The 17,313-nt window shown below is 44.2% G+C and overlaps 1 protein-coding gene across 1 annotated transcript in view; it reads right to left on the bottom strand.

Annotated features, from left to right (window-relative positions):
- myo15ab (myosin XVAb) overlaps positions 1 to 17,313 on the bottom strand; it is a 216,512-nt gene that overhangs the window by 48,448 nt on the left and 150,751 nt on the right. Inside the window, exons 40-47 of the mRNA XM_071347544.1 lie at positions 16,622 to 16,742; positions 13,479 to 13,666; positions 12,936 to 13,346; positions 11,841 to 11,916; positions 11,108 to 11,264; positions 4,111 to 4,204; positions 3,558 to 3,669; positions 3,129 to 3,244 (exon numbers count right to left, since the gene is read on the bottom strand). Coding sequence (XP_071203645.1) covers positions 3,129 to 3,244; positions 3,558 to 3,669; positions 4,111 to 4,204; positions 11,108 to 11,264; positions 11,841 to 11,916; positions 12,936 to 13,346; positions 13,479 to 13,666; positions 16,622 to 16,742 — 1,275 coding nt within the window. The remainder of the gene's footprint in view (positions 1 to 3,128; positions 3,245 to 3,557; positions 3,670 to 4,110; positions 4,205 to 11,107; positions 11,265 to 11,840; positions 11,917 to 12,935; positions 13,347 to 13,478; positions 13,667 to 16,621; positions 16,743 to 17,313) is intronic.

Genomic DNA, 17,313 nt, shown 5'->3' with positions numbered 1-17,313 from the left:
TTGGCATGGGTTCTCAGATCCTCAAAAGGTTTTATAGCTGCACCATCGACAGCATCCTGATAGGTTGCATCGCTGCCGTGTATGGCAACTGCTTGGCCTCCGACCGCAAGGCACTACAGAGGGTAGTGCGTACAGTCCAGTACATCACCGGGGTCAAGCTCCCTGCCATCCAGGACCTCTATACCAGGCGGTGTCAGAGGAAGACCCAAAGAATTGTCAAAGACTCCAGCCACCCAAGTCATAGACTGTTCTCTCTGCTACCCCACAGCAAGCGGTACCGGAGCTCCAGGTCCAGGTCCAAGAGGATCATTAACAGCTTCTACCCCCAAGACATAAGACTCCAGCCACCCCAGTCATAGACTGTTCTCTCTGCTGTCGCACAGCAGGCGGTACCGGAGCTCCAGGTCTAGGTCCAAGAGGATCATTAACAGCTTCTACCCCCAAGACATAAGACTCCAGCCACCCCAGTCATAGACTGTTCTCTCTGCTACCCCACAGCAGGCGGTACCGGAGCTCCAGGTCCAGGTCCAAGAGGATCATTAACAGCTTCTACCCCCAAGACATAAGACTCCAGCCACCCCAGTCATAGACTGTTCTCTCTGCTACCCCACAGCAGGCGGTACCGGAGCTCCAGGTCCAGGTCCAAGAGGATCATTAACAGCTTCTACCCCCAAGACATAAGACTCCAGCCACCCCAGTCATAGACTGTTCTCTCTGCTGTCGCACAGCAGGCGGTACCGGAGCTCCACGTCCAGGTCCAAGAGGATCATTAACAGCTTCTACCCCCAAGACATAAGACTCCAGCCACCCCAGTCATAGACTGTTCTCTCTGCTACCCCACAGCAGGCGGTACCGGAGCTCCAGGTCCAGGTCCAAGAGGATCATTAACAGCTTCTACCCCCAAGACATAAGACTCCAGCCACCCCAGTCATAGACTGTTCTCTCTGCTACCCCACAGCAGGCGGTACCGGAGCTCCAGGTCCAGGTCCAAGAGGATCATTAACAGCTTCTACCCCCAAGACATAAGACTCCAGCCACCCCAGTCATAGACTGTTCTCTCTGCTACCCCACAGCAGGTGGTACCGGAGCTCCACGTCCAGGTCCAAGAGGATCATTAACAGCTTCTACCCCCAAGACATAAGACTCCAGCCACCCCAGTCATAGACTGTTCTCTCTGCTACCCCACAGCAGGCGGTACCGGAGCTCCAGGTCCAGGTCCAAGAGGATCATTAACAGCTTCTACCCCCAAGACATAAGACTCCAGCCACCCCAGTCATAGACTGTTCTCTCTGCTACCCCACAGCAGGCGGTACCGGAGCTCCAGGTCCAGGTCCAAGAGGATCATTAACAGCTTCTACCCCCAAGACATAAGACTCCAGCCACCCCAGTCATAGACTGTTCTCTCTGCTACCCCACAGCAGGCGGTACCGGAGCTCCAGGTCCAGGTCCAAGAGGATCATTAACAGCTTCTACCCCCAAGACATAAGACTCCAGCCACCCCAGTCATAGACTGTTCTCTCTGCTACCCCACAGCAGGCGGTACCGGAGCTCCAGGTCTAGGTCCAAGAGGATCATTAACAGCTTCTACCCCCAAGACATAAGACTCCAGCCACCCCAGTCATAGACTGTTCTCTCTGCTACCCCACAGCAGGCGGTACCGGAGCTCCAGGTCCAGGTCCAAGAGGATCATTAACAGCTTCTACCCCCAAGACATAAGACTCCAGCCACCCCAGTCATAGACTGTTCTCTCTGCTACCCCACAGCAGGCGGTACCGGAGCTCCACGTCCAGGTCCAAGAGGATCATTAACAGCTTCTACCCCCAAGACATAAGACTCCAGCCACCCCAGTCATAGACTGTTCTCTCTGCTACCCCACAGCAGGCGGTACCGGAGCTCCAGGTCCAGGTCCAAGAGGATCATTAACAGCTTCTACCCCCAAGACATAAGACTCCAGCCACCCCAGTCATAGACTGTTCTCTCTGCTACCCCACAGCAGGCGGTACCGGAGCTCCAGGTCCAGGTCCAAGAGGATCATTAACAGCTTCTACCCCCAAGACATAAGACTCATGAACAGCTAATCAAATGGCTCCCCAGACTATTTACACCCTTGTGTGTGTGTGTGTGTGGTGTGTGTGTGTACCTCCTTCCTGAGGTAGATCTTCCAGGGTACGTTGGTGTAGGTGTAGTGTTCTTGTGTTGTGGTGCGTGTGTGTGGTGTGTGTGTGTGTGTGTGTGTGTGTGGTGTGTACCTCCTTCCTGAGGTAGATCTTCCAGGGTACGTTGGTGTAGGTGTAGTGTTCTTGTGTTGTGTGTGTGTGGTGTGTGTGGTGTGTGTGTGTGTGGTGTGTGTGTGTACCTCCTTCCTGAGGTAGATCTTCCAGGGTACGTTGCTGTAGGTGTAGTGTTCTTGTGTTGTGGTGCGTGTGTGTGGTGTGTGTGGTGTGTGTGTGTGTGTGTGTGTGTGTGGTGTGTACCTCCTTCCTGAGGTAGATCTTCCAGGGTACGTTGGTGTAGGTGTAGTGTTCTTGTGTTGTGTGTGTGTGGTGTGTGTGGTGTGTGTGTGTGTGGTGTGTGTGTGTACCTCCTTCCTGAGGTAGATCTTCCAGGGTACGTTGCTGTAGGTGTAGTGTTCTTGTGTTGTGTGTGTGTGGTGTGTGTGGTGTGTGTGTGTGTGGTGTGTGTGTGTACCTCCTTCCTGAGGTAGATCTTCCAGGGTACGTTGGTGTCGGTGTAGTGTTCTTGTGTTGTGTGTGTGTGGTGTGTGTGGTGTGTGTGGTGTGTGTGTGTGGTGTGTGTGTACCTCCTTCCTGAGGTAGATCTTCCAGGGTACGTTGGTGTAGGTGTAGTGTTCTTGTGTTGTGTGTGTGTGGTGTGTGTGGTGTGTGTGTGTGTGGTGTGTGTGTGTACCTCCTTCCTGAGGTAGATCTTCCAGGGTACGTTGGTGTAGGTGTAGTGTTCTTGTGTTGTGTGTGTGTGGTGTGTGTGGTGTTTGTGTGTGTGGTGTGTGTGTGTACCTCCTTCCTGAGGTAGATCTTCCAGGGTACGTTGGTGTCGGTGTAGTGTTCTTGTGTTGTGTGTGTGTGGTGTGTGTGGTGTGTGTGGTGTGTGTGGTGTGTGTGTGTGTGTACCTCCTTCCTGAGGTAGATCTTCCAGGGTACGTTGCTGTAGGTGTAGTGTTCTTGTGTTGTGCTGCGATGGAGCTGGGTCTGAATAGTCTCCGCCTCCACTGGCAGCTCCCGCGATACTATGGGACCACACAGCTGTGACTCAACAACCAGACGCACAACACAATTGGCTCAAAGAGCTGTCACTCAACAACCAGAAACACAGCCCATTGGCTCAAAGAGTTGTCATTACACACAAACACACAGTCGTTGGATATTTGAGCTGTCACTCAACAGTCACACACAGCAATTGGTTCTTAGAGAGGTCATTCAACAACCAGACACAGCCATTGGTTCTGAGAGTTGTCACTCAACAACTATCCTTAGTCATTGGTTCTTTAGAGCTGTCAATGAACAACCAGCCACACATGAAGCTGTCTGTCAGTGTTGTACCTGGTAGAGGGAGTGGTTCAGGGCGATCAGGGGCCCTCCTCTTGGACCTCTTGGTGGGGTTCATCCCTGCTTCCTTTAGAGCCAAGGGGCTTGGGCCTAACGGACGCTTGGGCTGGAGAGAGATACCAGAGAACTGGGTAAGTATTTCTCTGTGTGATGTGTGTGTGTGTGTACGTCTCTTCTGTGTCTGTGTGTGTGAGTGTGAGTGAGTGTGTGAGTGTGTGAGTGTGTGTGTGAGAGAGTTTGTGTGTGTGTGAGTGTGTGAGAGAGTGTGAGTGTGTGTGTGAGAGAGTTTGAGTGTGTTTGTGTGAGTGTGTGAGTGTGTGTGTGAGTGAGTGTGAGTGTGTGTGAGTATGTGTGCGTGAGAGAGTGTGAGTGTGAGTGTGAGTGTGTGAGTGTGTGTGTGAGAGAGTGTGAGTGTGTGTGAGTATGTGTGCGTGAGAGAGTGTGAGTGTGAGTGTGTGTGTGTGTGTGTGTGTGTGTGTGTGTGTGTGTGTGTGTGTGTGTGTGTGTGTGTGTGTGTGTGTGTGTGTGTGTGTGTGTGTGTGTGTACCTGGGGTGGTGGTGGGTTGTCCATCTGAGGTTTGAGGATCTGTAGAGCTTCATCACGAGGATTCTGTATCTTCATAAACTTCCCCTCCGGTCTCCTACACATAGAGGACATGAGGACTGAATATGACTGAATAAGACTGACTGAATAAGACTGAATAAGACTGACTGAATAATACTGACTGAATAAGACTGACTGAATAAGACTGACCGAATAAGACTGGCTGAATAAGACTGGCTGAATAAGACTGGCTAAATAAGACTAAATAAGACTGACTGAATAAGACTAAATAAGACTGACTGAATAAGACTGACGGAATAAGACTGACTGAATAAGACTGACTGAATAAGACTGACGGAATAAGACTGACGGAATAAGACTGATGGAATAAGACTGACTGAATAAAAATGGACTGAATAAGACTAAATAAGACTGACTGAATAAGACTGACTGAATTAGACTGAAGAAGACTGACTGAATAAAAATGGACTGAATAAGACTGACGGAATAAGACTGACTGAATAAGACTGACTGAATAAGACTGACCGAATAAGACTGACTGAATAAGACTGAATAAGACTGAATAAGACTGACTGAATAAGACTAAATAAGACTGACTGAATAAGACTGACTGAATAAGACTGACGGAATAAGACTGACTGAATAAGACTGACTGAATAAGACTGACGGAATAAGACTGACGGAATAAGACTGATGCAATAAGACTGACTGAATAAAAATGGACTGAATAAGACTAAATAAGACTGACTGAATAAGACTGACAAAATTAGACTGAAGAAGACTGACTGAATAAAAATGGACTGAATAAGACTGACGGAATAAGACTGACTGAATAATACTGACTGAATAAGACTGACGGAATACGACTGAAGGAATAAGACTGACGGAATAAGACTGACAGAATAAGACTGAATAAAACTGACTGAATAAGACTGAATGAATTAGACTGAATAAGACTGACTGAATAAGACTGAAGAAGACTGAATAAGACTGAATAAGACTGATTGAATAAGACTGACTGAATAAGACTGACTGAATAAGACTGAATAACACTGACTGAATAATACTGACTGAATAAGACTGACTGAATAATACTGACTGAATAAGACTGACCGAATAAGACTGACTGAATAAGACTGGCTGAATAAGACTGAATAGAACAAAATAAGACTGAATAAGACTGAATACGGATGAATAAGACTAAAATAAGACTGAATAAGATGGAATAAGCCTGAATAAGACTAAATAAGACTGAATGAATACTGACCTAATAAGACTGAATAAGACTGACTGAAAATGACTGACTGAATAAGACTGACTGAATAAGACTGAATGAAAATGACGGACTGAATAAGCCTGACTGAATATACTGACTGAATAAGACAGACTGAATAAGACTGACTGAATAAGACTGAATAAGACTGACTGAATAATACTGACTGAATAAGACTGACTGAATAATACTGACTGAATAAGACTGACCGAATAAGACTGACTGAATAAGACTGGCTGAATAAGACTGACTGAATAAGACTGACTGAATAAGACTGACTGAATAAGACTGAATAAGACTGACTGAATAATACTGACTGAATAAGACTGACTGAATAATACTGACTGAATAAGACTGACCGAATAAGACTGACTGAATAAGACTGACCGAATAAGACTGACTGAATAAGACTGACCGAATAAGACTGACTGAATAAGACTGGCTGAATAAGACTAAATAAGACTGACTGAAAAAGACTAAATAAGACTGACTGAATAAGACTGACGGAATAAGACTGAAGGAATAAGACTGACTGAATAAGACTGACTGAATAAGACTGACGGAATAAGACTGACGGAATAAGACTGACTGAATAAAAATGGACTGAATAAGACTAAATAAGACTGACTGAATAAGACTGACTGAATTAGACTGAAGAAGACTGACTGAATAAAAATGGACTGAATAAGACTGACGGAATAAGACTGACTGAATAATACTGACTGAATAAGACTGACGGAATACGACTGAAGGAATAAGACTGACGGAATAAGACTGACGGAATAAGACTGACGGAATAAGACTGACTGAATAAAAATGGACTGAATAAGACTGACTGAATAAGACTGAATAAGACTGACTGAATAAGACTGAATGAATTAGACTGAATAAGACTGACTGAATAAGACTGAAGAAGACTGAATAAGACTGATTGAATAAGACTGACTGAATAAGACTGACTGAATAAGACTGAATAACACTGACTGAATAAGACTGAATAGAACAAAATAAGACTGAATAAGACTGAATACGGATGAATAAGACTTAAAAAGACTGAATAAGATGGAATAAGCCGGAATAAGACTGACTGAATAAGACTGAATGAAAATGACGGACTGAATAAGCCTGACTGAATATACTGACTGAATAAGACAGACTGAATAAGACTGACTGAATAAGACTGAATAAGACTGACTGAATAATACTGACTGAATAAGACTGACTGAATAATACTGACTGAATAAGACTGACCGAATAAGACTGACTGAATAAGACTGGCTGAATAAGACTGACTGAATAAGACTGACTGAATAAGACTGACTGAATAAGACTGAATAAGACTGACTGAATAAGACTGACTGAATAAGACTGACTGAATAATACTGACTGAATAAGACTGACCGAATAAGACTGACTGAATAAGACTGACCGAATAAGACTGACTGAATAAGACTGACCGAATAAGACTGACTGAATAAGACTGGCTGAATAAGACTAAATAAGACTGACTGAAAAAGACTAAATAAGACTGACTGAATAAGACTGACGGAATAAGACTGACGGAATAAGACTGACTGAATAAGACTGACTGAATAAGACTGACGGAATAAGACTGACGGAATAAGACTGACTGAATAAAAATGGACTGAATAAGACTAAATAAGACTGACTGAATAAGACTGACTGAATTAGACTGAAGAAGACTGACTGAATAAAAATGGACTGAATAAGACTGACGGAATAAGACTGAAGGAATAAGACTGACGGAATAAGACTGACGGAATAAGACTGACGGAATAAGACTGACTGAATAAAAATGGACTGAATAAGACTGACTGAATAAGACTGAATAAGACTGACTGAATAAGACTGAATGAATTAGACTGAATAAGACTGACTGAATAAGACTGAAGAAGACTGAATAAGACTGATTGAATAAGACTGACTGAATAAGACTGACTGAATAAGACTGAATAACACTGACTGAATAAGACTGAATAGAACAAAATAAGACTGAATAAGACTGAATACGGATGAATAAGACTAAAATAAGACTGAATAAGATGGAATAAGCCTGAATAAGAAAATAAGACTGAATGAATAAGACCTAATAATACTGACTTAATAAGACTGAATAAGACTGACTGAAAATGACTGACTGAATAAGACTGACTGAATAAGACTGAATGAAAATGACTGACTGAATAAGCCTGACTGAATATACTGACTGAATAAGACAGACTGAATAAGACTGACTGAATAAGACTGACTGAATAAGACTGACGGAATAAGACTGAGTGAATAAGACTGAGTGAATAAGACTGACGGAATAAGACTGACGGAATAAGACTGACTGAATAAAAATGGACTGAATAAGACTAAATAAGACTGACTGAATAAGACTGAATAAGACTGACTGAATAAGACTGACTGAATAATACTGACTGAATAAGACTGACGGAATACGACTGAAGGAATAAGACTGACGGAATAAGACTGACGGAATAAGACTGACGGAATAAGACTGACTGAATAAAAATGGACTGAATAAGACTGACTGAATAAGACTGAATAAGACTGACTGAATAAGACTGAATGAATTAGACTGAATAAGACTGACTGAATAAGACTGAATAAGACTGAATAAGACTGAAATAAGACTGACTGAATAAGACTGACTGAATAAGACTGAATAAGACTGAATAAGACTGAATAGAACAAAATAAGACTGAATAAGACTGAATATGGATGAATAAGACTAAAAAAGACTGAATAAGATGGAATAAGCCTGAATAAGACTAAATAAGACTGAATGAATAAGACCTAATAATACTGACTGAATAAGACTGAATAAGACTGACTGAAAATGACTGACTGAATAAGACTGACTGAATAAGACTGAATGAAAATGACTGACTGAATAAGCCTGACTGAATATACTGACTGAATAAGACAGACTGAATAAGACTGACTGAATAAGACTGACTGAATAAGACTGACGGAATAAGACTGAGTGAATAAGACTGAGTGAATAAGACTGACGGAATAAGACTGACGGAATAAGACTGACTGAATAAAAATGGACTGAATAAGACTAAATAAGACTGACTGAATAAGACTGAATAAGACTGACTGAATAAGACTGAATAAGACTGACTGAATAAGACTGACTGAATTAGACTAAAGAAGACAGAATAAGACAGAATAAGACTGACTGAATAAGACTGACTGAATAAGACTGAATAAGACTGAATAAGACTGACTGATTAAGACTGACTGAATAAGACTGAATAGAACAAAAGACTGAATACTGAATAAGACTGAATAAGACTGAATAAGATGGAATAAGCCTGAATAAGACTAAATAAGACTGAATGAATAAGACCTAATAATATTGACTGAATAAGACTGAATAAGACTGACTGAAAATTACTGACTGAATAAGACTGACAGAATAAGAATGAATGAATAAGACCTAATAATACTGACTGAATAAGACTGACTGAAAATGACTGACTGAATAAGACTGACTGAATTAGACTGACTGAATAAGACTGACGGAATAAGACTGACGGAATTAGACTGACTGAATTAGACTGACTGAATAAGACTGACTGAATAAGACTGACGGAATAAGACTGACGGAATAAGACTGACTGAATAAGACTGACGGAATAAGACTGACTGAATAAGACTGACTGAATAAGACTGACGGAATAAGACTGACTGAATAAGACTGGCGGAATAAGACTGACGGAATAAGACTGACTGAATAAAAATGGACTGAATAAAACTGACGGAATAAGACTGAAGGAATACGACTGACTGAAAAAGACTGACTGAATAAGACTGACGGAATAAGACTGACTGAATAAGACTGACTGAATAAAAATGGACTGAATAAGACTAAATAAGACTGACTGAATAAAACTGACTGAATAATACTGACTGAATAAGACTGACGGAATAAAACTGACGGAATAAGACTAAATAAGACTGACTGAATAAGACTGAATAAGACTGACTGAATAAGACTGACTGAATAAGACTGACTGAATTAGACTAAAGAAGTAAGACAGAATAAGACTGACTGAATAAGACTGACTGAATAAGACTAAATAAGACTGAATAAGACTGACTGATTAAGACTGACTGAATAAGACTGAATAGAACAAAATAAGACTGAATAAGACTGAATACGGATGAATAAGATGGAATAAGCCTGAATAAGACTAAATAAGACTGAATGAATAAGACCTAATAATACTGACTGAATAAGACTGAATAGGAGTGACTGAAAATGACTCACTGAATAGGACTGACAGAATAAGAATGAATGAATAAGACCTAATAATACTGACTGAATAAGACTGACTGAAAATGACTGACTGAATAAGACTGACTGAATTAGACTGACTGAATTAGACTGACTGAATAAGACTGACTGAATTAGACTGACTGAATAAGACTGACTGAATAAGACTGACGGAATAAGACTGACGGAATAAGACTGACTGAATAAGACTGACGGAATAAGACTGACTGAATAAGACTGACTGAATAAGACTGACGGAATAAGACTGACTGAATAAGACTGACGGAATAAGACTGACGGAATAAGACTGACGGAATAAGACTGACTGAATAAGACTGACTGAATAAGACTGACGGAATAAGACTGACTAAATAAAAATGGACTGAATAAAACTGACGGAATAAGACTGAAGGAATACGACTGACTGAAAAAGACTGACTGAATAAGACTGACGGAATAAGACTGACTGAATAAGACTGACTGAATAAAAATGGACTGAATAAGACTAAATAAGACTGACTGAATAAGACTGACTGAATAATACTGACTGAATAAGACTGACGGAATAAAACTGACGGAATAAGACTGACTGAATAAAAATGGACTGAATAAGACTAAATAAGACTGACTGAATAAGACTGAATAAGACTGACTGAATAAGACTGACTGAAATAGACTGAATACATCTGATTGAATTAGACTGAATAAGACTGAAGAAGACTGAAACTGACTGACTAAGACTGAATAAGACTGAATAAGACTCTGATTAAGACTGACTGAATAAGACTGAATAGAACAAAATAAGACTGAATAAGACTGAATACAGATGAATAAGACTAAATAAGACTGAATGAATAAGACCTAATAATACTGAATGAATAAGACTGAATAAGACTGACTTAAAATGACTGACTGAATAAGACTGACAGAATAAGAATGAATGAATAAGACCTAAAAATACTGACTGAATAAGACTGAATAAGACAGACTGAAAATGACTGACTGAATAAGACTGACTGAATAAGACTGACTGAATAAGACTGACTGAAAATGACTAACTGAATAAGACTAACTGAATAAGACTGAATAAGACTGACTGAATAAGACTGAATAAGACTGACTGAATAAGACTGACGGAATAAGACTGACTGAATAAGGATGAATAGAAGATGTATGCAAATTGAATAGAAGCAGAATAGAAGCAGAAGAGAAGCAGAATAGTCTGGAGTCAGAATAGAACAAGAATAGAACACAGAATAGAAGCAGAATAGAAGCAGAGTAGTCTGGAGTCAGAATAGAACACAGAATAGAAGCTGAATAGAACACAGAATAGAAGCAGAGTGGAGTCAGAATATAGTTTTCATGATGCTGAGCGCTGTGTGACCTCTGACCTCTTGCCGGGCGGTAGGGCATCAGTCAGGGGCGGAGGAGAGTCATACTGTCTGATGATATCCTTGATGTTACTGCTGGGGACGATGTCTACCTGAGGCAACACTGATGACTTCACCACCTCAGCAGCAGGGGGTGCAGGACTGGTGACCACCGGGGCTAAACATCACAGAGAGAGAGAGGACTGGTCACCACTGGGGAGAGAGGACTGGTCACCACTGGGGAGAGAGGACTGGTCACCACTGGGGAGAGAGGACTGGTCACCACTGGGGAGAGAGGACTGGTCACCACTGGGGAGAGAGGACTGGTCACCACTGGGGAGAGAGGACTGGTGACCACTGGGGAGAGAGGACTGGTCACCACTGGGGAGAGAGGACTGGTCACCACTGGGGAGAGAGGACTGGTCACCACTGGGGAGAGAGGACTGGTCACCACTGGGGAGAGAGGACTGGTCACCACTGGGGAGAGAGAACTGGTCACCACTGGGGAGAGAGGACTGGTCACCACTGGGGAGAGAGGACTGGTCACCACTGGGGAGAGAGGACTGGTCACCACTGGGGAGAGAGGACTGGTCACCACTGGGGAGAGAGGACTGGTCACCACTGGGGAGAGAGGACTGGTCACCACTGCGGAGAGAGGACTGGTGACCACTGGGACTACACATCACAGAGGGAGAGAGGACTGATCGTCTTATAAATCATATGCCACAATAAGAAGCACACATTTATTAATTACCAAACTTCCTGGCAGGTTCCTTGTTGATGGGTACGGCTGGAGACTTCTGATGAGGAACCCCGTCTTTACCTGCCGACTTGGCCTGAGGAGGGAGCCACACAACACACACCTGAAGTCCTAACGTCCTGCAGATACACCACAGTCAACCTGAAGTCCTAACGTCCTGCAGATACCCCACAGTCAACCTGAAGTCTTAACATCCTGACCTGCAGATACACCACAGTCAACCTGAAGTCCTAACGTCCTGCAGATACACCACAGTCAACCTGAAGTCCTAACGTCCTGCAGATACACCACAGTCAACCTGAAGTCCTAACGTCCTGACCTGCAGATACACCACAGTCAACCTGAAGTCCTAACGTCATGCAGATACACCACAGTCAACCTGAAGTCCTAACGTCCTGCAGATACACCACAGTCAACCTGAAGTCCTAACATCCTGCAGATACACCACAGTCAACCTGAAGTCCTAACGTCCTGCAGATACACCACAGTCAACCTGAAGTCCTAACGTCCTGCAGATACACCACAGTCAACCTGAAGTCCTAACGTCCTGCAGATACACCACAGTCAACCTGAAGTCCTAACGTCCTGTAGATACACCACAGTCAACCTGAAGTCCTAACGTCCTGCAGATACACCACAGTCAACCTGAAGTCCTAACGTCCTGCAGATACTCCACAGTCAACGTGAAGTCCTAACGTCCTGCAGATACACCACAGTCAACCTGAAGTCCTAACGTCCTGCAGATACACCACAGTCAACCTGAAGTCCTAACGTCCTGCAGACACACCACAGTCAACCTGAAGTCCTAACGTCCTGCAGACACACCACGGTCAACCTGAAGACCTAACGTCCTGCAGATACACCACAGTCAACCTGAAGTCTTACCCGGGCAGGTATAGGTACTACACTCTTAGGAAAAAGACTTCCTAAAAGGGTTCATTGGCTGTCCCCATGGGAGAACCCGTTGAAGAACCCATTCGGTTTCCCTGTAGAACCCTCTGTGGAAAGGATTATACTTGGAACCCAAAAGGGTTCTTCAAAGTGTCTCCCACGAGGACAGGTACTACACTCAGGTACGTTTAGACTCACCTGGGCGGCAGGATAGGGGTCAGGGAGGCTGGCTGGATATGGCTGTATCTCAGGACTGGTGGGCTGGCTAGCCCCAGGGTAGACAGGGGCAGGCTGGGTAGTGGAGTTGGGTCTAGGGGTCTGGCTCTGGGGGGCAGGATAGGGGTCAGGGAAGCTGGCTGGACTGGAAGTGGCAGGGGCAGCAGTATAGGGACTGGGAGGCATGACTGCATACGGGCTGGCTGGACTGGAAGTGGCATAAGAGCTAGGAGTGATGCTAGCGTACGGGCTTGGGGGGAAGTGTGTGTAGGGGCTAGGGGGAAGAAAGTCGGGGAGGAGGGGGCTCATGGGGGGTGAGGTGAGGGGGGAGGTGGGAGGCGAGGACATGGGGGAGGTTACTAAAGCCATGGCCTGCATTGTCATCTGCTGGGCCTGGGGAGGAGGGAAGAGGGGCAGGGGGAGGAGGGGGAGAGGAAGGGGAGGGAGAGGAGAGGGGAGGACGGGAATAAGTTAGACGTAACCTACAGTACCATAATGATGGTTAATAAGTTAGACGTAACGTACCATAATGATGGCCTGTTGGTTCATGATGGCGTGTTGCTGCTGGGCCATGACAGCATGCTGTTGATCTACTACAGAAGCCACCGGAGCCACCGGGACCACTGGGACCAACGGAGCCACCGGGACCAACGGAGCCACCGGGACCAACGGAGCCACCGGGCCCACCGGCAACATCGGCAGAACCCTCACCGCTGAAGGAAACACACAAAACAACGCTTCAGGCTAAATGCAGTGGTGGGAAGTATTTAATTGAAAATACTTTAATGTACTACTTTAAATATCACTGTTTTTTTTGGTTATCTGTACTATACTATTTATATTTTTGTTAACTTTTACTTTTACTTCACTACAATAATGTACTTTTTACTCCATACATTTTCCCTGACAATCAAAGGACAGGAAAATGCAGGACAGGAAAATGGTCCATTTCACACACTTATCAAGAGAACATCCCTGGTCATCCCTACTGCCTCTGATCTGGCTGACTCACTAAGCACACATGCTTTGTTTGTAAATCAAATCAAATGTTATTGATCGCGTACACATATTTTGCAGATTTTATCAGAGGTGTAGCGAAAATGCTTATGTTCCTAGCTTCAACAGTGCAGTAATACCTAACATACACACAAATACACACAAATCAAATAATTAAGAAATATAGACCTATTACTTGGATTGGGGGCGTGCTCCCTTTGCTGAAGTCCACGATCAGCTCCTTTGTTTTGTTGACATTGACGGAAAAGGTTATTTTCCTGGCACCACTCCTCGCATCCTCCCTGCCAGGACCCTCACATCCTCCCTGTAGGCTGTCTCGTCGTTGTTGGTAATCATGCCACTATTGTGTCGTCTGCAAACTTGATGATTGAGTTGGTAGATGTGTGTAGCAGGGAGTACCGGAGGGGGTACCGGAGGGGGCTGAGCACGCACCCTTGTGGGGTCCCTATGTTGAGGATCATGGAGATGTTGTTTCCTACCTTCACCACCTGGGGATGGCCCGACAGGAAGTCCAGGACCCAGTTGCATAGGACGGGATTCAGACCCAGGACCCTGAGCTTAGTGATGAGCTTGGAGGGTACTATGGTGTTGAATGCTGAGCTATAGTCGAGGGACATCATTCTTACATAGGTATTCCTCTGGTCCAGAAGGGCAGTGCGATGGCGATTGCGTCATCCGTTGGGGTGGTAAGCAAACTGAAGTGGGTCGAGGGTGTCAGGTAAGGTGGAAGTGATATGATCCTTAACTAGCCTCTCAAAGCACTTCCTGATGACAGAAGTGAGTGCTACGTGGCGATAGTCATTTAGTTACATTCGCTTGCTTGGGTACAAGGAACAATGGTGGACATCTTTAAGCAAGTGGGGACAACAGATTGGAACAGGGAGAGATTGGATATGTCTGTCAACACTCCAGCTGGTCCTCTCTGAGGACGAGGCTAGGAGTGGGGACAACAGATTGGGACAGGGAGAGATTGGATATGTCTGTCAACACTCCAGCCAGCTGGTCCGCTCTGAGGACGCGGCTAGGAGTGGGGACAACAGATTGGGACAGGGAGAGATTGGATATGTCTGTCAACACTCCAGCCAGCTGGTCCGCTCTGAGGACGCGGCTAGGAGTGGGGACAACAGATTGGGACAGGGAGAGATTGGATATGTCTGTCAACACTCCAGCCAGCTGGTCCGCTCTGAGGACGCGGCTAGGAGTGGGGACAACAGATTGGGACAGGGAGAGATTGGATATGTCTGTCAACACTCCAGCCAGCTGGTCCGCTCTGAGGACGCGGCTAGGAGTGGGGACAACAGATTGGGACAGGGAGAGATTGGATATGTCTGTCAACACTCCAGCTGGTCCTCTCTGAGGACGAGGCTAGGAGTGGGGACAACAGATTGGGACAGGGAGAGATTGGATATGCTCTGAGGACGCGGCTAGGAGTGCGTTCTGGGCCGGCAGCCTTGCGAGGGTTAACGCGATTAAATGTCTTACTCACGTTCGACCACAGAGAACGAGAGCTCACTGTCTTCATGAGCGTCGGTGGCACTGTGTTTTCCTCGAAGCGAAGAAGAAGGTGTTTAGCTTGTCGTGGAGGAAGACGGCAGTGTCCGCGACGTGGCTGGTTTTCCCTTTATAAATTCTGTTTTCCCTTTATAAATTCTGTTTTCCCTTTATAAATTCTGTTTTCCCTTTATAAATTCTGTTTTCCCTTTATAAATTCTGTTTTCCCTTTATAAATTCTGTTTTCCCTTTATAAATTCTGTTTTCCCTTTATAAATTCTGTTTTCCCTTTATAAATTCTGTTTTCCCTTTATAAATGATGTCTGAGTATTGGAGTGTGCCCCTGGCTAACTGTGTATCTAGTTTGCTTCATATACGGAATGTGAAATGATTCATACTTTTACTTTTGATACTTAAGTATATTTAAAACCAAATACTTTTAGACTTTAACTCAAGTAATATTTTACTGGGTGACTTTTAATTGAGTCATTTTCCATTAAATAATCTTTACTTTTACTCAAGTAGGACAATTGGGTACTTTTTCCACCACTGGCTAAATGCTAATGCTAAAACTTAAACACTTAGCCAAAGGCTACAAACTGATAAGTTAATAGCTAAATGCTAGGCTAACCATTAATTGCTAGGTTACAGCTAACTGGTAGGTTACAACTACCTGCTAGGTTACAGCTAACTTCTAGGTTACAGCTACCTGCTATGTTACAGCTACCTGCTAGGTTACAGCTAACTGCTAGGTTACAGCTACCTGCTAGGTTACAGCTACCTGCTAGGTTACAGCTAACTGCTAGGTTACAGCTACCTGCTAGGTTACAGCTAACTGCTAGGTTACAGCTACCTGCTAGGTTACAACTACCTGCTAGGTTACAACTAACTGTTAAATAATAGTCTAAAGGCTAACTGCTAGTTACAGCTACAGCTAACTGCTAGGTTACAACTACCTGCTAGGTTACAACTACCTGCTAGGTTACAGCTAACTGCTAGGTTACAGCTACCTGCTAGGTTACAGCTAACTGCTAGGTTAAAGCTAACCGCTAGGTTACAACTACCTGCTAGGTTACAGCTAACTGCTAAATAATAGGCTAAAAGCTAACTGCTATGATAAAAGTCAAAAAGCTAAAACTCCAGAGGTGTATGTGACTGACCTCCAGGGGGTGGCTGGGTGGAGTAAGGGGTCCTGGAGTCCGGCTGGGTGTCCCATCTCCCCCCTCCGACACCCCCACCCCCCCGCATCCTGTTGGAGAGACCAGATGGATGCTCCAGGTCCTGAGAGAGAGGGAGAGGGGAGAGAAAAAAACAGACACTAAGAGTGTAACCCATGCTAGCTTTCACCATTAACAATAACAGGGGAGGTTAGCATATCTTGGGGATATGATCTTTGTTCCTCACCATGAACAATAACAGGGGAGGTTAGCATATCTTGGGGGTATGATCTTTGTTCCTCACCATTAACAATAACAGGGGAGGTTAGCATATCTTGGGGATATTATCTTTGTTCCTCACCATTACCAATAACAGGGGAGGTTAGCATGTATAGAGATGACAGTAGGATGAGAGAGAGAGTGTGTGTGTGTGTGTGTGTGTGTGTGAATAACGTATATCAGTAATCAGGTCAGTGTTTGATTCTCAGTGGAATCACCATCAACTCTCTTCTCATGTATCTTAGCCACTGGGTCATGTATCAGTGTGTGTGTCTGTGTGTGTGAATAACGTATATCAGTAATCAGGTCAGTGTTTGATTCTCAGTGGAATCACCATCAACTCTCTTCTCATGTATCTTAGCCACTGGGTCATGTATCTCTCTCTCTCTCTCTGTGTGTGTGTGTGTGTGTGTGTG

This window comes from Salvelinus alpinus, chromosome 2 (genome assembly GCF_045679555.1).
Source record: "Salvelinus alpinus chromosome 2, SLU_Salpinus.1, whole genome shotgun sequence".
Taxonomy (NCBI): Eukaryota; Metazoa; Chordata; class Actinopteri; order Salmoniformes; family Salmonidae; genus Salvelinus; species Salvelinus alpinus.
Note: the sequence above shows the minus strand (reverse complement) of the source record. Positions and strands in the feature narration are given on the sequence as shown.